A 22733-nucleotide genomic window follows, 5' to 3' on the forward strand; every position below is an offset into this window, starting at 1 on the left:
AGCCATAATGGAGAACACTGAATCCTCACACGTGGAAGGTCTTCTGTGTGGGAGGAAAGAGCAGCTGAGCTGTGAGTCAGAAACCTGGTTTCTGGTTGTGGCTCTGTCAGATCAGTTCATTTCTTTTGATGGTCAGTTTCCTCATCTGTAAATGGGAGTAACTGCCTTCCTGCTCACCTTCCACAGTTGCTCTGGGGATCAATGGAGACAACTGACTCTGGATGTGCTTGGGGAAAGCTAAGAACATTTTTGCACATGAAAATCAAAACTAAACCAAACACACTGCCCTAGAGTCGGATCCAACTCATAGTGACCCCTCCTTGGGTTTCCGAGGAGGTATCTCTATGGAAGTAGATTGCCCAACCTTCCTTCTAAGGAGTGGCTGGGGGGGTTGAACTGCCAGTCTTCTGGTTAGCAGACATATGCCTTAGGTACTACGCTTCCAGAGCTCCTTTTACACATGAGAGGCGTGGTTATCCCCACACACAGAGCCTGGGACGCCCGCAGAAGGCCCTGGTCAGAGGGGTGGCATTGGCAAAAGGCCAAATACCATTTGACAGTGGAGCTTCATCTTCTGCTCCCTTCAAAGGCATGAGCCCCCCCTCTTCTTGTTTCCATTCTCATAGGTGGATGGGGGTAGGCCTCGGAGGCAGGTTGTTGGATTGGATAGGGTGCTGAGGTCTAGTCTGTGAAAGACGTTTACGGAAACTGATGTACAGGGCAAGTAGGAATACAAGCACAGTTTGGGGCACAGGGTGGAAGACGCTGTCTGCCAGGAGTGCAGTCTGAGAGGCCTGTAGCTCAGCTCAGAGGTCTGCTCTGTGGGAACCTGGGGAAAGCTCCATGGCCTCATGCTCACCTCCTAGGCCTTTTGGCAGGATTGGGAAAATCCACTTAATAATTTCATCTGAGCTGCTGAAATCCATGTCTGAGACATGTAGGATTGTTATACCTGTTTTGTAGCTCATTTCTTTTGGGTGCAGGTGGGGCCCCTGGTTGACAAATCATTGGTCTCTCTGGGGGAATTATAGAAACCCTTACTTTTGAGGACTAAAATGGCTCTGGTGGCACAATGTACTTTAAGCACTCGGCTGCTTACTAAAAGGTTGGTGATTGGAACCCACCAGCTGCTCTGGGGGAAAAGACCTGGCTGGTGGGTTTGAACCAGTCAAATGCCTTAGGCACTACACTACCAGAGCTCCTCCTGTAAAGATTACAGCCTAGAAAATTACCCTATGGGGCAGTTCTGCTCTGTCACAAGGGGTTGAAATTGACTAATGGCACACAACAACAAAAAAGCTCAGCTCTGTGGGAGAGACGAATTCGTTCAAGTGGCAGATTCTGTTGACCCACTGCCATTGAATCAATTCTGACTCATAGTGACCCTCACAGGACTTGCAAGGCTGTAAATCTTTATGGGAGCAGACAGCCTCATCTTTCTCCCATGGAGTGGTGGGTGAGTTCGAACTGCTAACCTTTAGGTAACAGCCGAATGCTTTAACCACTGCACCAACAGGGCTCCTTAAGATTCTATTGTTGTTGTTGTTATGTGCCATCAAGTCAGACCTGACTCATGGCGACCCCTCCTTGGGTTTCCGAGGCGGTATCACTATGGAAATAGATTGCCCAACCTTCCCTCTGAGGAGTGGCTGGTGGGTTTGAACCGCCAGCCTTCTGGTTAGCAGTCAAGTGCCTTAGGCACTATGCTACCAGAGCTCCTAAGATTCTATTAGAGTCCCCTTAAAATTTTTTTTTAAGAAAGGTGGTCCATTTGCTATAATCAAGTCAGTATTTTTATCCCCAGAGAAGAACTTAATTTGATACAGAGAGAAATCAAGTCCTTTGATATTGAACTTCTTTTCCAGGTAGACCAGAAGGATTTTGTACACAGGTCTAACAGTGGTTCTCAGCTGCATGTAGTTTATGGGCTGCTGGTTTCCCAACTAGCTAAATCAAATACTCTTCTAAACTTTAAAGCTTTCAGAATAAATGGTGTCAGTACATAGTTTCTAATTATGATGTGGATAACATGTGACTCACAAAACCTCAAGTCAGTCACACTCCCCAGTGTAGCCACTGTATCTCAGGTACTTGCATTACCTGGGACCAAACAGCTTACCACCATTTGTCCAGCCTTTGGGAACCTGAGATGTTAGTGTCTCAGCAGGTGTTTCTTCTGTTTCCCCTTGACATGGGTCAGTCTGTCTGTCAGGCCATCATGTTGGTGTCTAACCCATGCTGGCAGCAAGGCAGCTGATGTCCTTGGGCTTCTCTCCTGGTGATACGTGTTCCGAGGTTGTGAAGATCAGGGGACCACTGGGGGCCTGGTGGCTGACAATAAATCTCCATTCTTTTGTCCACAGAGGATCAGATTCTCTCGGAACTTGGCCACACCAATAGGATTTATGGCAACGTGGGGGACGTTACAGGCGGACAGTTAATGAATGGGAGCTTCTCCATGGACGGGACAGGACAATCCTATCAGGACTTGAGGGATGGGAGCCCCTATGGAATCCCCCAGTCTCCGTCCTCCATATCGTCCCTGCCATCCCACACTCCTTTGCTCAATGGGCTGGATTACACAGTGGACAGTAACTTGGGCATCATTGCGCATGCAGGGCAGGGAGTGAGCCAGACACTGAGAGCCATGGCTGGGGGACCCACCTCTGACATCTCCACAGGAAGCAGTGTAGGCTATCCTGACTTTCCGACCAGCCCAGCTTCTTGGCTCGATGAAATGGATCATCCTCCTTTTTAAACACCTCTCCTCCCCACCCTACCTGTCCTTCTGGCTTGAGAGTATCTGCAAGGATCAAAAGAGACTTGACTTTTAAGGATCAAAAGTGCACCAATGTGAATTTCCATTATTTTCAATGGAAGCCCTCTACTGATCCCTAGAAGGTTCTGAGACCATTCTAGGGTGCTGTTTTCTTGGGGAAGTGGCGGGAGAGCAGCACAAGGATGTCTAGCCTAGAGCTCTAGGGAATGCTGGCTGTCTGCTCACCCCTCCTGCCCCGCTTAGAGGCTTTGGCTGCTCAGTGCTTTGGTGGCACAAGGTGACGGGGACAGGCCACCTTGGCCTCTGGGAACTCTGCTCTGACTGGTGCATTTCACGCGATGCCTCCCTAACCACTGCTCTCACCAGAACAGAGATTCCTAAGGTGGTGGCATAATGTCCCTTGAGTATAATAAAAATGGTTTCAAGATCATCCTACTGAATTCTAAAATCAGTCATTCAAGGTCAGTGAAAACTGATGGCTACAATTTGGTATTAAAAACATGCCCTCCCCCTCTTTTTTTTTTGCTGTGAAAACATGACTCCATCCTTACGCTGAAGAACCAACCAGAGAGTATTTGTCAGTTTTGGTGTTTAAGAAATCCCATACATGTCAAGATGGCAAGAAGCTGTTTTCATTGCAGATGACTCCAAGGCTGGGGCTAAGTAGCCCTGGATGCCATTACAGCGACTGCCCAGTGCATCCTCTCTGTGCACAGTGTGCCTTTTTAAGTTGCTCATATTGTTTATTTCATTAGACAGGCTGTGGGTTACAAAATGATCAAAACTAAAATATGGAGTGAACAGAATGACAATCAGTGAGGACATTTGTAGACATGTTTGGATTCCACACACAGTCTGTTAGCCATATTGGCAGATGCCAGTCTCCCGGGCTCCCCATATTTCTAGGGCAAAATGATATTTGAGAGTCTATTTTGAGGGAGTTGATTTAGATGAGCTTGCAAGGCCACCCTCATCTGCGGTGAGGCCTCCCTCCCCCACTTCCTCTCCAATGAGTTTTCTCTTCTGTGCTAGCTGGCTCAATTGAAGAACAGTCTGTCTTTTCTAGGTATGAAAGATGCTTTTTTGGCCCACCCTTGGTTGGGAGGAATAACTTAGGGAGCAGCCCTAAAGTTTGCCCAAAGGGCTCCAACTGGTCCTTGGGCTGCATCTCTCTGGGCTGCTGGCTGGACTTGTACCATACCCCAGGCTCTGGTCCTGTGCTCAGAAAGGCAGAGCTCTCTAGCCCCTGGCAGCATGGAGACTCTGAGCAGTAACAGCACATCACTAACAACACAAAGCCTGAGGCAAAGGCAAAGCCAACCCCTGCTTTGCGAGCTGCCCCCCTGCCACAGACTGCACCTCTATGGGAAACACCAATGTGAATGGTGCTATCACATCACACATCTATTGGTCAGGAAGGTCTCCACAGGCACACTGGAATTTAGCCAGGTGGAATTTATCCCGGTCTCCTTAGGGAATGGTGGTTTGCTTTTTCCGGCCTCCTATTCTTTGAAAAGGAGCTCTGGTGGCATAGTGCCTAAGGCACTCAACTGCTAACCAGAAGGCTGGTGGTTCAAATCCACTAGCTACTCCTCGGAAGGAAGGTTGGGCAATCTACTTCCATAGTGATACTGCCATCGGAAACCCAAGGAGGGGTCGCTATGAGTCAGGTCTTACTCGATGGCACATAACAACAACAATTTTCTTTTAAAAAGGACCTCTGGTAGCACAGTACCTAAGGTATCTGCTAACCAGAAGGTTGTTGGTTCAAGCCCACCAGCCACTCCATGGAAGCAAGACTGGGTAATCTACTTCCGTAAAGATTTATTTCCTCAGAAACCCATTGGGGGTCGCTACAAGTTGGAATTGACTTGATGGCAATGGGTTTGGTTTTGGGATTCTTTTAAACGAGATCAGCGGGGTATGAAAGGAAGAGAATGCTTTGCCATTTTTCACATGAAATGATGGGGGCAAAGGTCCCAAGGGCCCTCCCTTCTGTGAATGGTTCATCACCTTTTGAGGACTGCAGAGATTTCAGCATGCGGTAGGCAGAATAAAAGAACAGTGTCCCTTTGCCTGCTGTGCCCTTTGTAAGCACCTTTCCAGGATTAAACTAAGTTCAGTTAAGTTTCTCTAAGATAAAATGTCAATAAATTCCTGGGATCAACCTGCAGGCCATCTTTTTTTCTGATCAGCTTTATAGTAGACTCATTTTTTGACGTGTTGCAATTGTAGTCAATTTTGCTTGAGGAGCCTGCAAATGTAGACTTTTTTTCGCGGTTCCATGTTTACAGATGATGGTGTGATAAGCCTATACAATTCTGTGCAATTGGGAACTCCTCAATAATATGAACACTTGGGGGTGGTGAAAGAGAAACACATGCAAGATTACAACCTAGCCATGTGGTGGAAGGGAACAAGCAATGGTCTTTTTGGAGGACACCTGAAATACACCATTCTTAGCAGGTTGCTCACAACACAAGGGAGAAAGGCTGTATTGGGCAATGAACCAGGTGAAAAGCTGTCCCACTCAGGCTCATTATTTGGCCTGGTATCTCATGGGATCCCAGAGGCATGTCATATTTCTGGTGAGCACAGTATGGGGAGAGCAGGCTCTTTAAAGTGGGCAGCTCCTCCCTGTGCAGCACTGCTCTTAAAGACCAATTAACACAGCTTAGGAAGTTGACCAGTTTTCAAAAAAAAATTTTTTTTGGGGGGGGCGGTATATGCGAGCTATTCATGACTTACTCCCAATTCAATGGTAGAAGAATAGGCAGCCTGCCTCATTCAGTGTAGTTGATGTTGGTAGTAGCTTCTTGGTTTGGTGGGGTTGGCTAGCTGGAAAAGCTCTGGACAGCAGGGATCAGAAAGCTAGGAGAGCTTTATCCAAGTTCCCTGGAAAGCAGCAAAGCAAACACTGGTGCCCCATTTAGAAGCACAGCCACAATGCGTCCTAGATTATAAATGTATCTCCTTGCAAGTAGGGTTAGCATATGGAGGGGTCAGTGCCATTAATGACCCTGCATGCCAAGACTGTCCTGTGGCTCTCTGTGGTTTGGAGGTGGGGAAGAGCTTTATCTCTGGAGTGTCTTAAAGGCACTCTTCGATTGCTCAGTAGCCCATTACTGAGGCATAAGGTGCTACATGGCTGTTTCCCCTCTTGCTAACATGACATGGATGAATTTTTTAAAAATAATGAGACCTTCTAGAAGCATTTACGATATTCACACCTGTCTTTGCATCCAAGAGAACAATTAACTAGCAACCATTATTTGCACTGCCTGCTAGATAGACTTTGGAGTAGGAAGTGTCTTGAGTCCAAGAAGAAACCTTAGAAACCCCTAAGTTTCTAGTGATAGCTGATATAAGCAAAAATGGAAACGGGGGCTGTGGAGGAATCTGCATTTCCTGAAAGTTAGTAACACCATGGAGGAAGTACTGACTCTCAGGGCTCAGCTGGTCCAGTGGATAAACCATTGTTGGGAAGCTTGGTGCCTGGCTCTCAAGGACTTGCTGGGAGATCTTGGGCAAGTTCCTTTCTATCTTTGTGCTTTCTCTTTCTTGCCTCATCAGAGTTATGAAAATAGTGTAAAATGAAAAACTACTATCTTAGAAATATTGTTCCTGCAAATTAATACAGTGAAACATCAGGGAAAGAGAGTGAAATTAAGACGTAATTTGGCATTTGGAGATTTTGTCCTTAAAAGCCCCCTCCCTCCAATGTAAAACCTGAAGTCTAATCAGGTAATTGGGGGCCGTTAGTCATAATTAAGTTCACTTTGCAAGGAAGTCGAAGGAATCTGTAGGACAAAAGGACAAAAGGTATTACCATGACTAAAACACAAGCTGGTTGTTTTGAAATAACTGCCTCCTCGCAGGAGCTGGTTTGAGTTTCAGGTCAGCAAAAGCCGTGTGTTGTAGACCATCTACTCTCTGGCACCTCTACTCCACACCCCTTTCCCACATGCCCCGAATGACAACCTAGTTATGACCATGGAAATAATGACCATACCTCCTCAGCCAGCAGGGTCTGGAAGGACTGAGGAGGCTCATTTTTAAACATTGCACTTTAAAAATTGGAAACCATGGGATGAAGAACAATTCAATTAAGCGGAAATGAGTTTTGTTTTATTGCCTGCTGCTGAAGGGCTCTGGGCATGCTGAAAGCTAAATAAAAAGCACATCACTGGCTCTCTCTTTCTTGGATTGGTCAACTGGCCCTTTTTGCAATTGTTGCTCCAACTGCTCTAACACAGTGACGGGAGCCAAAGAGAGCTCAGCAAAGTCATCCCATCCACACTCGGCTTGGTAGGACCACAGTGAAAGCACACAGTTTCATGCTGCTAGCTCTGGTGAGGAGACAGCTGCAAGTTTGGGAGGTGCACCAAGCATTCCTTTGCTTAGGGAAGCAGAGCACAGGTGGACAGAGGAAGGACACCCCCACTCTCATCTGCTGCCCACCGAAAGGCAGGCATCATGTTCTACTTTCCCACTTGAGGACTGTATTCAGCCAAACAAGCAGGTTGAGGGCTGCAGGAGCCCAGATGCAAAGCTGCTCTGAGCTTGCATTCAGACCTCAAAGCCCCTGAACTCCTAAGCTCTGGATTATTGCCCTCACCCTTTGCAGTGTAAATTTTGTACAGTTAAAAAGAAATGAAGTCTCGTTTCCTGGAAGAAACAAAAAAAAAAAAAAGAAAAAAAAGGACCCACTCATCCTTATTTATTGCCATGTGACTTTGGAAAACAGAAGCTGGTGAGTTTGTTTGTATATGCCTTCTGTGTGTTGGCATGAGATGTGTATGGTAAAACTATGTAAAATAAATATGGAATTCTTTAGAAGCAGCTGTGTCTTGTTTTTCATTTGGTTCTCTAGAAGTTTTTTCTTGACATACAGAGAAGAAAAGGCTGAGCTGACACGATCCTTTCATCCCCAGAAGGAAACCAAAAACACAACTCTGACTGCCAGGACTACTGACAACTGGGAAATACCAGAACTACTTGGTATCGGTTGACTGGAGTAAGCTCTCTGCTTTTAGAATGGCAATTTTCTATGGCCTAATCCTCTGCTCCCAGACTGAGGGAATAGGTAGAGAAAACCTGCTGACCACCTAATTTTCAGTTATCATTTGTCCTGCTACATATTTAAGGTCCTTCACGTGTATAAATTTTCTCCCTAGAGAAGATATCTGGATCTGAGTGGGACCTGGGCAGAGGGGTAGAAAGATCCCATCAGAGTCACCAGGGCTCCTGGACAAACTTTTCTAGGAAAATATCCATCCAGGTCTTTTCTCTGTAGGCGGCTTTGTTAGTGTGCAGGACTTGATGCTTAGCTAGAATGGAAAGAGCAAGAGACTCTTTCATTAAAAAGGAAACAACAACAACAACAACAAAAACTCAGCATTTCTTTTGGGCTGGGGTCTCATCTTGGAAAAACTAGAGACTATTTTTCCCATCAGTGATTTATTTGATTTAAGAGAAGATCCAAACAGAGTTGTACTATCCAGTATGGCAGCTACTAGCCATACATGGTTATTTACATTTAAATTAATTAAAATAAAACTAAAAGTATAGTTTCTTTCAAAAAAAAAAAAAAAAAAAAAAAAAAAACAAGAAAACCAAACGCACTGCCATTGAGACAGATCTGACTCAGCCATGCCTCCCTCCTTGGGTTTCCGATGGCGGTATCACTACGGAAGTAGATTGCCCAACCGTCTTTCAGAGGAGTGGCTAGTGGGTTTGAACTGCCAGCCTTCTGGTTAGCAGTCAAATGCCTTAGGCACTATGCTACCAGAGTTCCTTAGTCACATTAATTAAGTTTCAAGTGCTAAATGTAGTTAGTGGCTACCATATTTGGACAGCACAGATACACAGCTTCTCCATCACTGCAGAAAGTGCAGAGTCTGGCTAAGGAGAACAGGCAGAGAAAACTCGTTCATCACACAATGCTTAGCTACTAGTTATCTTGGAGTTATTTGGTGAAGTATTCTGAGACTTCTTAGGCAGCAGCAGTGCCATCTTCTCTGCCATCTTACTTTGTATATGGCATATTTCTTCTTCACTCTCTCTCCTTTTTCCTCTTTATCTGGGCAGAGACAACTTATAGAAAACAAACAAAATAAGTACCACACACAACTTACTTAGGTCTGATGCAAGAGGTTGGGTTCTGGACCTCTGAGTTCGTAGCCACTAGGATGCTGTGATCCCACCTAAGTCCCATACCTATTTTGTGCCCATAATCCACCATTAAATAGGAAGCTTACTATCTCCAGGCAGAATGCCCAGCGAGCTTCTTGAAGGGCTTAAAGGGCCTTTGGTGCAGACTCAAAGCTCTACTATCAAGGAGAGGGATTTATGGTCCTTGGCCAAAATCACTCCTGTGGTAAATATTGTATAAGGCTGAGAAGGGCAAAAGACCTGACTGGGCTATATATCAAGGGTTGAGAAGATGAGAGCATTAAATAGGAGAGGGAGTGTTGGTAGGTGGTATAGAAGGTGCTTACATAAGGACATTTTCCCCTCCTTTGCTAGCCTACTCTCTTGGGTTGTGAGGGAGACTCACAAAGTGACTATGACAGGCTCTGTTACTCCTGAATGAGTTACTCATCTGAGTATTCTTGCGGTACCGATAATGGGGCTGCCTTTAGGTAGGCTAATTTGTCTTCCATTTTCAAAGTCCTCTTCACTAGTCTATTTTGAGTCTCTGCTTTCAATACACTACCAATTGTTCTGAGTATATCAAGCTGACAGTTCATCGGCACAGTTCCACTTCATGCTTTAAATGTGCACAGCTTCTACCACAGTGCTAAACTAGTTAACTTTTGGGAATTATAAAATGTGTTCTCAGCTTACAGAGAGAGGATCTGGTTGTTTTGTTTTTTTTCTGTGTCATCACTAGAGACCAGTTCTTAATTTTCCTTCTGACTTTCCAAAAGGATAATTGCTTAAAGAAGAAAGAAGAAAATAAGATCCAAATTCCAGAGAACAAATGGAGGTTCAGCAGTCAGCGTTTCCACGGCTTTCCTACTCTTTTGTCTCCTTGGTCCCGGGATTCTACTCAGTTAAAATCAGAAAAGAAAAAGAGCAAAGGAGAGAAGTCAGTGTATTGTAATTTTAATCGATCACTAGACTAGAAGTAAAAATATAAGAGACGTGATCCCCAACATGCTGATCCTCTAGAAGGTATTTTCTTAGATTTGGTGTTTGAGCTAAATTTAAAAACATGTCCTGTATAGTCTAAAAACATTGTTTAATTGCTTTGCTACTTTCTTAACCAAACCAAAAAACACCTAAACTCACTGCCATTAAATTGTTACTGACTCATAATGACCCCCATTGGGTTTCCGAGGCTGTCAATCTTTATGGAAATAGATCGCCCAGTCTTCCTTCCATGGAGCAGCTGGTGGGTTTGAACTGCTGATCTTCCAGTTAGCAGTCAAGTCCCTTATCCACTACATCACCGGCTACTTCCTTAGAAGAATGCTATTTCGAGTTTATCATTCAGAATCCCTGCTTTCTTTCGTCATGAAGTCCTAGTGCCAGGCTGTGCAGCGAGCAGTGAAGGAACACACTCACTCTGGATGCTCACTTGGGTCATGGCTGAGCAGGGAGGTAAAGATGGTTTAGCCACTGCTGTTGGAGAAGTAGCATGAGTTGAGAAGGGAAAAAAAAAAAAAAAAATCAGTGTTTATAAAAAGGGGATAAATATTAGGAAGAGGGAAAATTTTATTGTCATACTCCTAAAAGGAGCAGTAAAAAGAAACCATCCAAACTATGAAATAAAAGTCTTTTAATGATCAGCTACCTGCCCTGGGAACCTTTCCTAAGAGTGGGACTGGGCTTTTTGCATATCACATTTGTCTCTTTATAACCTTTTGGTTTATTTTTTCATTTGTTCAATCTGATTTCAGAATTTTTCTGTAGAACCCTTTTTGGTGATTTTTCCTCCTTTGGCCTTGTTCCGTTATAAGATGCAAAAATTGAATATAGGTGTTATCCATAAACAGGTATGTTATTTTGTAATTAAAAGAACACGTCACAGGCTGTCCCCAACGGGATGCACATTTTCCCTTCTCAAAACATTGGTATGGTCAGGAAGTGTGCCACGGATGGGGCTCCTGGGAGAAAAGATGTCCAGGTGACTTATTCATAACACATTGTTCAGCAGACCTGAGCTGGCTAGAACTTTCACAGGCTGGTTGGTAGAGGCTGGGCTGTCTTAAGCTTATGAGGGAGTTTTGTTTTTTTTTTAAGGTTTATCATTCTGTTTCCTGCTTGCCAACCATGGACCAGGTTGGAAGGGGTTTGGGGATTTGGGAAAGGCTGGGAATTGCTTCCTGAAAGATAAAATATAGATGGAGAAAAGTGGTCTTGGCACAAGTTGGAAATAAGCAGTTTAGAAAAGGGCCATTAAAATTGTAAATAGATTTCAACAGATGGCTTTTGCACAGCAATAGGAAGCCCAGGGAAGGACTTTGGGGTTAAATCTCCTATTTTAGTCACCTGGGACTAGCTGTTTATTCCAGGAAAACAAACATCTATGAAATTGACAGCTCCCTTCCCTCTTCTAAAGTGGAGTCCTTGAAGGTTGCCAGCTCACTGGCCCCACTGATGGTTGGCTGCCCACAGACAGTGACCTCGGGAATAGAAAGGCACTTTTCCGACACCTGTCAACTGCAGGGCTTAAAGCTCACCCAGGCTGCAAGGATATGATAACCGAGAAATTATACTACTGGTAGACCAGGACTTTTATACTCAATATGTGTGCAGGCTTTATTTATTATTTTTTAAAAATCATTTTAACATTTAATGCTTCTCAATTAAAGTGATTTCCTGGAGTGGATGCCAAGCTTCGTTCAGAATGCGCATTAACCACTTTCTGTATCGGTAGTTAAAGGCACTGAGGGATTTAAACAGCAATCCACAAGTCTGTTCAGTCAAGGTTTGGAGGAATAAAGCAGATTATAAACAATAATATATGTCTTTCTCTTCTTTTTTTGGAAGGGTTCCAAACTCACAAACAGAGCTAAAGTGCTATAAACATATCCAGGACTAAGCTTTGGGCTCCACAAATGTACTCCATGAAAGCCACAGGCCCTCACAGTGCCACTTTTTATCCTCTGTGTGTGTGTGCATGTACTTTAAAACAGCTCTTTATTATACAAAGTGTCCATCAACTGAACTTCCTTTCTAAATATTAAAATGGAAACCAGGATTGCTTACCCAAGTGAGAGGAAAAATAAATCCTGGCTGCAGTATGAGTGAGGAATTTGCTACTGCTGCTTAGGGCACCCACTGAAAGTCATCTCTCCCTTCCTAAATGCCTCCCAGTCCCATGTTCACCAGCTGCACTCACTACTTTTTAGTTCAAATGGTTATTTTCTCATTTGCCAGAGAAACCTACCCTGGGGCTTAGACTTCTAGCATGGGCACACGCATGCTATGCTTCCCATATGGTTTGTGACCTGAGTGCTCGAGTCCTTACCTACACTTGTTCTTTCTAAGGCATGTAGGAAGAATGTCAGCAAGGAAGAATCTGTCCTGAGCATAAACCAGCATGTGGCTTTTAGGGCCAGGAGGCTTGGCGGTGCCATGGAGGGCAGCCTGCGCCAGCCCCCCCAAGACAGTTCCTCCAGCACACGCACTGCAAAAGAAGAGAGAGTGAAAAATGTAAAATCATGGCATTTATGTTATAACTGTGCCAAGAAAAAGTGATATAGTAAGAAAACAGGAAGGAACATTTCGGAGAGTTCATGTATAAAAGGGAAAATATTAAGTATGAAATACAAAGCCAGGAACTCCTAACTATGTTGAGCCACACGAGGATCATGGGGCTATCTTCTGCTTCTCACAGCATGACAAGAGTATTTCTAGGATACCATGAGTAAAGACTAGATCGAATCCTTTAGTCTAATGCCAATTAAGGCATCTTTAAAAAATCTATCCTACTTGGTACCTAATAAATATTAAGTGGTAAGTATGACAAGGGAGCAACCGACCCCCTTACCTTCAGTTGGAGAGTCACTATCCTCTGATCTCAAATCTCCTGGTAAAGGAATTGTAAAACGAATACTGAAATAATTAAAGATACTTAAGGTAAAACTCCAATAATGATGATAATTTTATAAATCTCATGACTGTAAATTTGAAGACTTTCTGTCACAAGGAGAAAGACCTTTTTTTTTTTTTTTTTACAAAACCCACGAAGAGAGGCTGGATAATGCACCTCTGAGTGTGGCTCCCTGGTTTTAGCTTTAGTGTATCCCGACAACGTTAGCACCGGGAGAGCCTTTGGACTTGGCATCACAAGGTTTGGATAATCAATCTGATTCTGAATAAATAAGATCACGTACACTTAAGTGCCTTATATATAATAAAACCTATAGAAAAATGGGCACTTTTACTGTTTCTCTTTGGACAATTTTTCCTAATGGTTCTGAGCTTCTATTTCCTTATTGGTAAGATAGAGACAAGTATCAATTTTTTCTTCTTTTTCAATTATTTAGGTTCAATTAAGATGCTATGTGTAAAGATATGTACAAAAGCAGGGTGTTATTACTTTTACTTCATTGAAGTTAAGCTGCCATTGCTTATAAGATGCATTATTTTCTGTATCACTAACAAAAAATGCTGCCAGTTAAACTACAACATGCCATGGGTTGTAAAAGATTTTCAGTTTTGGACCTGTTACAGTGTGAAAAAAAATGTATTTCAAGAATTGATCAAATATAATATTATAACTACTACTGAAACATTCGATCAATTCTAAAACACATTTTTTTTTTCCCTTCACATTTTAACACTTGACTGAAAATCACCTTAGGAACTGGGATTTGAAATTTAGTCATAAATAATTAAGCTCAATATTTTCATTACTAAATTGTGACTGGTGGGTGACCCACCTACCCTGTGATAAACAAATACTTATTTATGAAGGTGGTTTTATTAGGGGCTTGAAATTTTGTACAAGCCTTCATGTTTCAATTTAAAAAAGAAACATTTAACAGTCTCCATGGTCAACTGAAGCATATATTTGTTTAAGCACTTAAACCTTCCGCAACTTGAGCTCAGCTCTGCCACATCACACACCTTGTTCATTAATCCTCAGACACGCTATACCATACATGGAGTAAGAACCCAGAGCCAAGTAGATAAACCTGGCAGGAAGCTAAGAAATACCTATTTAATAGAAAGGTTCACTGGATTATAGTAACCTTTTAGCTAGAAAATGCTTAACCATTTAAAAAAGATATGATAGATATGAATCCAGATATTATACTTCAGTTGTTACACCTCTTCCTGACAAGCATAAGAGATAACAATATGTGGCCAGTTGGCTGACTTCTTACATCTTTATTAGAGACAGAGTTATACTAGGTTTAAAAGATTTTGTTTCTGGTCCGTAACTCATGAATTTCTTAATAGACTCTTCAAGATATCTCATGCAATATCTTGAGACAACAACATATAATTAATTCTAAATTATCCATGGTAATGGGAAGAGGGGATGACAATAGCCTAGAACAGTGCCTGTCATTTAGTTGGCTGTCAAGAAATACCTGTGGTTTGAACAGAGCAAGAGCTTTAAAATATGATGAAATTTCGTGGTCTAATAGAAAGTACTGGGATTCAGTAGACTTAGTCCTAGTTGTGGCTCTGACGCTAACTCTGTGATCTCGGGCAATTTATGTTTGTCTCAGACTCCTCGTTTAAGTGGCCTTAATAACACTTGCACTCAGTGAGGAGGGATGGTAAATTAAATAATGTCTACAAAAGCACTCTGAAAAGTCAAAAAAGCTAAGCACATCTAATAAGGCGTCATTAGTCACACAGAGTTGAACATTCGGGCTAATTTCTGCCCTTCAACAGAATCAGAGGTCAAATAATTCAGGGGCCCAACTTCTTGGCTTCTTTAGAAGTTTACCAGTGTGGTGTTTAGCGATCAAACTATGATATATGAATATCATTAAATCTTGGTCAATGATTTAAAAAAAGTGCTTCTCCCATTCTTTAAAATATGTCTGGGGACACCCATATATCATCTGGTAGAAGCACTTAAAACTATAAAAATTGGGTCAGTCAACAAAAGGTTTCTCATTCTTGAAATACTGTGACAGGAACCAGAAGAAAAGGTTCTTAGTGGGACCCACAGATGCCTGTGGGGTCCATGATAAGATTCAGGAGATCTGTAAATTCTTCAAATTCTACACACAACACCGTGTTCCTGGGGAAGAGTTTCATAATTTTGAAAGGTAATCTGGAACACCCTAAGAATGAGGAACACCGAGTTAGAAGACAAACTCAAGCAAGAGTTCTGAAGGTAAGTGATTCAGATGATTTTCTTTGCCTCTGATTTGATGTTTAGGTACATAATTCTCTTTCCTCATTTTCCACTAATATATACCAAGACAGCTGTGAAAACTATCAAGTCTTCTTAAATCAGTGGGTAGGGCAAAGTAAACAATTGTGTTGTTATTATGTGCCATCGAGTCGGACTCGACTCATAGCGACCCCTCCTTGGGTTTCTGAGGCAGTATCACTACGGAAGTAGATTGCCCAACCTTCCTTCCAAAGAGTAGCTGGTGGGTTTGAACCTCCAGCCTTCTGGTAAGCAGTCAAGTGCCTTAGGCACTACGCCACCAGAGCTCCCAAACAATGATGAATAAATATTAAATACAGAAAGAGTCACTGGTGTTGGTCTGATCCTAGTAGACTCAGAAAAGAAAAGGAAGAAAAAGAGAAAGCAACAAATTTTTCTTTCTTTTTTTTTTTTTTTTTTTAAAGGATATGGGAAAACAGGCCTAGGTATGTTTGTATGTGTGCACTCATCTACACAGGTCTTTAGGATAAGACAATAAAATAAACATAGACTTGAGAATGAGGCAAGAGTAGGTAAAGCATTATGCCACAGTCTAGAAAATGCAAACAATAAAGTAGCAAAAAGTTAACTATACATAAACCTGACAAAAGTCTTTAGTAAGTCACTTGATGATGCCTCTAATCGCCTAGTTTCCAGTTAGAGAACACAGTGGTGACTCAATTCACAAATGCTCACATACACTACTTATATCAAATGAGAGAGTTGAACCAAGGACAAGGTAAATTGAATTCTAATCCCAGTAAACACTAAAACAAACAAAAACAAAAAGGGTGTGTGTGACAAGTATTTTGAAATTTTGATTGAAATATGATCAGAAATGAACCTTGATAAAAAGGTTTTCTGTGGTATTTTCTAATACTAACTCACTTAAACATTATTAATCTGTTCAGGAAAAAAAATATGCATAGCAGAACCAAATATACACTAAATTAAAGTATGTATGAGTTTTATTCTGCTCCGCTATATGAAAACATTGTTCACCACACATCTGGGGAAGTTAGCTAGCTTTCTACTTGAGCGAATTTGTATTCTTTGCTTGGTAGGATCTACTGCAGCTATTGGCAATGGAACCATTATCTGCTGTGTGTGACGTGCTAGAACATCAGTTCAATAATTTAAGGGGAATGAAAGCAAACCAAGATCCAGTTTTCTCAGACATTATGGATAAAATCTTCCCTATAAGGTACAATAAGATGATCCATTATTTGGATCCTTTATTTTGGATTTCTGTTATTTGATGGTAGGGTTTTTAAAAATTCAGGTGTTAGTGGTGAAATAATTGAAGTTTTGGAAACATTTTAGTACGTAGTTGAAAATGTTAAAGTGATTAATATATTTAGTAACAGTGTGAATTCAAAACTTAAGTAAAATTAATGAAAAAAACTGTTCTTAGCCTAAAAAAAATAAGTTTAGATGTGGCAAAACAGGTAACTAAAAACTTGTTTAAGAAATATCAAAGTCATTGCAAAAGAGATGAAAAAAGGAGTTCCTCGAGAGCTTTTTAAGGAGCTCTGGTGGTGTAGTGGGTTAGGAATTTGGCTGCTAAGAAGGTCAGCGATTCAAACCCACCAGCTGCTCTGCAGGAGGAAGATGAGGCAATCTACTTCCATAAAGATTTACTGTCTTGGAAACCCAATGGGGGTTGATATGAGTCAGAATTGATTCAGTGGCAGTGGGTTTGGTTTGTTTGCTTTTTTTGGGATAAGCTATTTGCTCAGGTAAAACCAAACCAAAACCAAACTCACTGCCCTCGAGTCGGATCTGACTTACAGTGACCCCTTTTTGGGTTTCCAAGGTGGTATCCCTACAGAAGTAGATTGCCCAACCCCCTAAATATGAAAAGAACAAACACTTTCGATTTGCTAATATTCGAAAAATGCACAAAGTAATTTCAATCAAAAACTGTATGCAACAGCTTACAGTCTCTTTTACTGTAACTAGCCTATCATGTTTCTTAAACACATTCAATTAACATGGAACATGATAGTTAGCTAAGTAGTAGGTTGCAATGTACCTAAAATTGTAGCAAAACAATACATAAAAGAGAAAGTTGTAGTTGAATCACAGTAAATTTAAGTATGTACTAACATGCATATCACTTCCACAGATACTTAAAAAAAATCATTTCAAAAATGAATACAAGTATGTGTCGTTTAACATCCAAGATACGTTCTGTGAAACAGGACTTTATGTGATTGGGACATTGTGCAAACATTGTATTATATACAGGTAGTCCCTGTACAATTGATAGTTAAATCCCTGTGTGGCAGTTAAGTTTGTGTGTCAACTTGGCTGGGCCTGGTTGAGTGGCTGGGCAGCTGGATGTAGTTATTCCTCATGGTAATTAACTCCATGGTAGACTCTTGGAGCAGCTGAATAGATGCTTTAGGGATGTGGTCTGCTTCCAGTATGTAAGAAGCAACTTTGAGAAAGGTCTCCAGTTTATGGCATGCTTGAACCCTGCATGTAGCCGTGTCGTTGTTCAGTAGCCTGGCATGCTCTGCCAATCTTGGGACTTTCAATGGACTTGAATCAATGGCCTGCCGTGTGGTTTGGTAACATCGGGACTGTGCCATTTTATTTGTTGACCTTAGGCTTGTTAGCCTCTGCAGCCAGTAGCTGTGCGAGTGAAGAGATGTCTCTAGCTCCAGTGGAACGGGAGCAAGAGGCAGAGCTGAAGTCCAAGGTTGAGGGGCTTTCAGCCAGTCCCTAGAGCCTAACACTTGGAACTTGGACCTCCAGCTTCCAAAAATTGTAAGAATAAACTCCTGCTTGTTAAAGCCATTCCGCCTGTGATATATTCTTGTCAGAGCAGCACTAGGAAACCAGAACACCCTATAAAGCCTATCATAGTAAAACGTTATGGGAGCCCACTGGACAAAGCCCAAAAGCTGTATTCAACCAGCTACAAGAGGCCAGCCTTGCCAGGTATATGCTGGGCTGGGTAGGGGCTGCACTGGCAGCTGGATCTGGACTTTGCATATGGGGGACATGGAGAGATGGACACGAGGACTGGGTGTGTAGGTGTCAGGAGCAAGGCTAATGGTGGTGTCCTGGCAGCTGCCGCCCTGTTGGCATGGCTGCTTCCCGATCATGTGCAGTTGCCACTGCCCAGAGTCAGGAGCCGGTGAGCTCCCTGGGCCTGGCCAGCACTACCAGTGCCTGCGGCAGGAGCAGAAGAGCCGCTCTGCACCAGGGGTGAAAAGCCACACGGCTGGGTGGGTGAATGAAGCCAAGAGGAGGGGAAAGAGGCGGTGGCGGAGGAAGCACTGCGGGGACTGGGATGTGCCCTGAAGACTCACTGCTCGTTCACTCTGGGGTTTCGGGGTCTTTGTAAACCATTAGGGGGAAATAATAAACAAAAGGAGAGCTGCTTTCCCTTAAAAAACAAACATCTTATGGGACCATGGACATCTATGTGGTCGGATGTTGCCCAACCTGATGTAAAGTGACACGTACCTGTAATCTTGGTGAATGGCTTTGGTTTATACTTAGAAAATAAGAAGTCAAGTTAGAAAAAAACCACAAAAAAAGTAGCATTACCGCTACTCATTACTTTTCTCATTTCTGCTCTGAAGGGGCTTGTTCCAGCAGATGGGTCAGTTCCAGCCAATAAAGCGCTTGTCCACTAGGGTTCCACTAAGCAAGTTTGTTAGCTGTTATCTTAATAAACCAAAGAAACCAAACTCACTGTCATCTAGTTGATCCTGACTCATATCAACCCCCACTGGGTTGCTAAGGTGTAAATCTTTATGGAAGTAGACTGCTTCATCTTTCTTCAGTGGAGAAGCTGGTGTGTTTGAACCACCTACTTTTTGGTTAGTAGTCAAATGCCGTAACCACTATACTACCAGAGCTCCTTTGTTATCTTAATAGTGACATTTAAAAAAGTCACTACCATTGATTCTGACTGATAGTGACCCTACAGGACAGAGTAGAACTGCCCCATAGGGTTTCCCAGGCTGTAAATCTTTATGGAAGCAGACTGTGTCATCCTTCTCCTGTGCACTGGCTGGTGGATTTGAACTACTGACCTTTTGGTTAGCAACCAAATGCTGTAACCACTGAGCCACCAGGGCTCCTTGGCATTAGGGCATTATGGATAATTTCACATTAGAACCAAATAGGCCTTAACGGTTCAGCCTGAGATCAGTTACAGAGACTGCTGCCATAAATGATAGCAGTATGATAGGCAATTAAAAGGGCCCTGGGGAAATCCCTCTCCTGTTTTGTGAAGGTGAGTTTAAAGTATCCTAACATTAGAATTTTCCAGAATTCATGTTTCAATCCTGAAGTGAGTTGCTAAATCTTATTCTAAAACGCCTAAGGTTTTGAGGTTTTCATTTAATCTGATTGTTCTTCTGACTTCTATATTCCCTTATTTGACAAAATTCTTTTTCTTTTGTTTTTTTAACATTCCTTTTCTTTCCTATCCTCCCAATTCTGTCTGCCAAAGAACAGACATTTTAGCTACGTATTCATACCAGCTGTGCAAAATGCCACAGGAACGTTATTTGCTCTCCCCCATACTGGGATTTCATGAAACTTCCCCTAATTGCCAGTGCAGTGCTGTTGGTCACCTTTTGCTTCTGGATGGTTTTTAAAAGCACGGCCATGTTTAATATTGTGAAATACGATCTGTCTCTCCTTGTCCCCTCCCTCCAGAGCAGTGATAAATTTCCGAGCATGCTCAGCAGAATTGGATTGTGTTATGCACAGTACACATGTTCATCACCAAAACTCTACTCCCCACAATGGATACAAATACAATGAACTGCTGAGCCTTCAAAATCCCAGTTCCTCAGAATGTCATGATTTTATTAGCCAGTGCATATCAAAAGGAGCATTAGTTTTGCTGTTTTCTCTCATCCCCGAAGCCCTATGCTGCACAGACTGTGGCTTTCTCATCCTCTGACTAAGCCTTGCTGGCTGTGTGCTGCTGCAGCACCAAAGACACCGCCTTGCAGCCCGTCACCTCTTCCGGCAGGCAGCCGTCCTGGTCGCGGAGTGTGGGGTCAGCGCCAGACTGCAACAGCAACTCCACAATGTCCAGAAACTCACAGGCAGAGGCTGAAAGGAAAATGGACAAATATGAGAACAAGTTTACTGTGAGACAAAGAGAAACTACTGTACTTCAGCGAGAAAGACAATGGGAAACAGTGCAGTGGCTGAAGGAAGACCAGGCCTCCTAATGAGAACTGTGCCATTGCAGGGGATTTTCACCTGCTAGGAAGATCAAATGTTCCCCCCTTTGGTTGCCTAAGAAATATATATATATTTTTTTTAATTGTACACCTTTTTGACTCTATTTTTAAAAGATGGGATAAAGGGAAAGAGCAAAAATTAATAGTGTTCAGGTATCAGTTGTTACTTTGACTTATATTTTGAAATAATGATAGGTTTATAGGCTACGTCAAAAATCTAAAAATATTGTAAATTATTGTAAATGTCAAATGAAAACGTTTGGTTTTGTCAATGAAGATGGGGGTTAAATGGGTAACTGAACTTTAAAATTTGCTAAAAAAAAAACCAAAAAAAGCTGGCCTAGTAATCAAACCATCCCTCCACTGAGCTTTTTTTTAAAAAATAATTAATGGCACTACTGAGCATCTCTGTGTCACTGATAGGTCCCAGGCGTCGGAAGGGGGAAAAAAAGACCTATAGATATCAAAACTTATTATAAAGGTAGCATGGTATTGCCTCCAGGATGGACAAACAGAGCAAAGGGACAGAACCCAGAGCCATCTATTTTTTGCACATGTCTAGAAATGTGATTTATGACAGAGCTGGTGCTGCAGATCAGTGAAGAGACAAATATCCATGAATTAGATGGTGCTGAGATGACTGGGCTAAAGGTGAGAGCAGGCATTTTACAGAAGAGGAAACATAAATGGCTAGTAAACACAGGAAAAGATGAGTAACCATATTTAGTAACCATGGAAATGAAAATTAAAACCAGGAGATAGCATGTCATACCCATTAGACTGGTGAAAATTAAAACCTTAGACAATACCAAGCATAGAGGAGGGCTGGAGGCGGAAACTGTCCTCTAGTCTGCTGACGGTTTCACTGGTTCCACTCTGACATTATACGCTAAGGTTACTCATACTCTCCACACTAGCAGTTCTACTCCTAGTTACATACCCTATAGAAACTTTTGCATATGTTCTCCAGGAGGTAATTGCCAAATGTACGTGGCAGCATTGTTTGCAATAGCTCACAGTTGTGAACAACTCAAATGGCTATCAACAGTAACATGGAAAAATAAAATACTGTTTACTTATACAGTGCAATCCTGTATACAGCATTGAAAAGAAATGAACTATAGTTTCACAAAGCAGTATGTGTTTATCTCCAAAACATAATGTTGAAGGAAAATAACAAGTCAGAGGAATACATACAATATGATTCCATTTAAACAAAATTTAGAAACAGTCAAAATTAACACCATTGTTCAGAGATACAAATATTTGTTGTTGTTATTATGTGCCGTCGAGTCAGCCCTGACTCATAGCGACCCCTCCTTGGGTTTCCGAGGCAGTATCACTACGGAAGTAGACTGCCCCATCTTCCTTCCGAGTGGCTGGTGGGTTTGAACCGCCAGCCTTCTGGTTAGCAGTCAAGTGCCTGAGCCACTATGCTACCAGAGCTCCACAAATATTTAGTAACACTATAAAGAGAATAAGGGAGCTCTGGTAGCATAGTGGCTAAGGCACTTGACTGCTAACCAGAAGGCTGGCGGTTCAAACCCACCAGCCACTCCTCGGAAGGAAGGTTTGGCAATCCCACTTCCGTAGTGATACTGCCTCGGAAACCCAAGGAGGGGTCGCTATGAGTCGGGGCCGACTCGACGGCAAATAACAACAACAACAACATAAAGAGAATAAAGACAATCAATACAAAATTTAGGATAGTGATACTCTCTAGGAGTGGGAAGGAGGGCCATGTGATTAGATAAGCACACACAGGAAATTTCAAAGATACTAGTGACATTCTATTTCTTTATCTAGTTTCATGACACTGACTGCAATCCTCATAATGTAACAGCTCTCTTCCCACTTCCTCCATGTGGTTACCTTTTCCCTGTGTCCTTCTTTCCTATGCATTCCTGCCCTCTGAGCTATCTCCCTGTGCAAATATGGCCCTTCTGATCTCCTATGGTTGACTGTTCTATGGAGTATGTCTATCTGGTGTAAATGTTCACCTTACATGCCTGTCTACTGGTTGGCTGGAAGCCACAGGAGTAAGTTCATTTCCAGGCCTAAAGGTGACTAGATGCCATAGTCTCAGGTGTTTCATCAGTCTCTATTGGACCAATAAGCCTAGTCTTTTTTTAAAATTTTTATTGTCGGTTGGGTGAAAGTTTATAGAGCAAATTCATTTTCCATACAGCAGCTCACATACACTTTGTCTCATGACACTGACTACAATTTCCCACAATGCAACAGCTCCCCTCCCACTTCCTCCCCATAATTACCTGTGTAATTCCCTCCCATGCACTCCTGCCCCCCAAGCTGTCTCCCTGTGCATACACAGCCCTTCTATTCTCCCATGATTGATCTCTCCAAGGAGTGTATT

At 42.4% G+C, this 22733-nt stretch overlaps 2 protein-coding genes across 2 annotated transcripts in view; one reads left to right on the forward strand and one right to left on the reverse strand.

Annotated features, from left to right (window-relative positions):
• The window catches only part of LHX4 (LIM homeobox 4), a 48787-nt gene extending 46029 nt beyond the window's left edge, over positions 1 to 2758 (forward strand). The window contains exon 6 of the mRNA XM_007937638.2: positions 2364 to 2758. Coding sequence (XP_007935829.1) covers positions 2364 to 2758 — 395 coding nt within the window. The remainder of the gene's footprint in view (positions 1 to 2363) is intronic.
• A 17312-nt stretch (positions 2759 to 20070) lies between these two features.
• ACBD6 (acyl-CoA binding domain containing 6) overlaps positions 20071 to 22733 on the reverse strand; it is a 343742-nt gene continuing 341079 nt past the window's right edge. The window contains exon 8 of the mRNA XM_007937639.2: positions 20071 to 20225. Within this exon, the coding sequence (XP_007935830.1) occupies positions 20071 to 20225 (155 nt within the window). The remainder of the gene's footprint in view (positions 20226 to 22733) is intronic.

Source organism: Orycteropus afer, unplaced genomic scaffold (assembly GCF_000298275.1).
Source record: "Orycteropus afer afer isolate SDZICR_OR568_19922 unplaced genomic scaffold, OryAfe1.0 scaffold00043, whole genome shotgun sequence".
Taxonomy (NCBI): Eukaryota; Metazoa; Chordata; class Mammalia; order Tubulidentata; family Orycteropodidae; genus Orycteropus; species Orycteropus afer.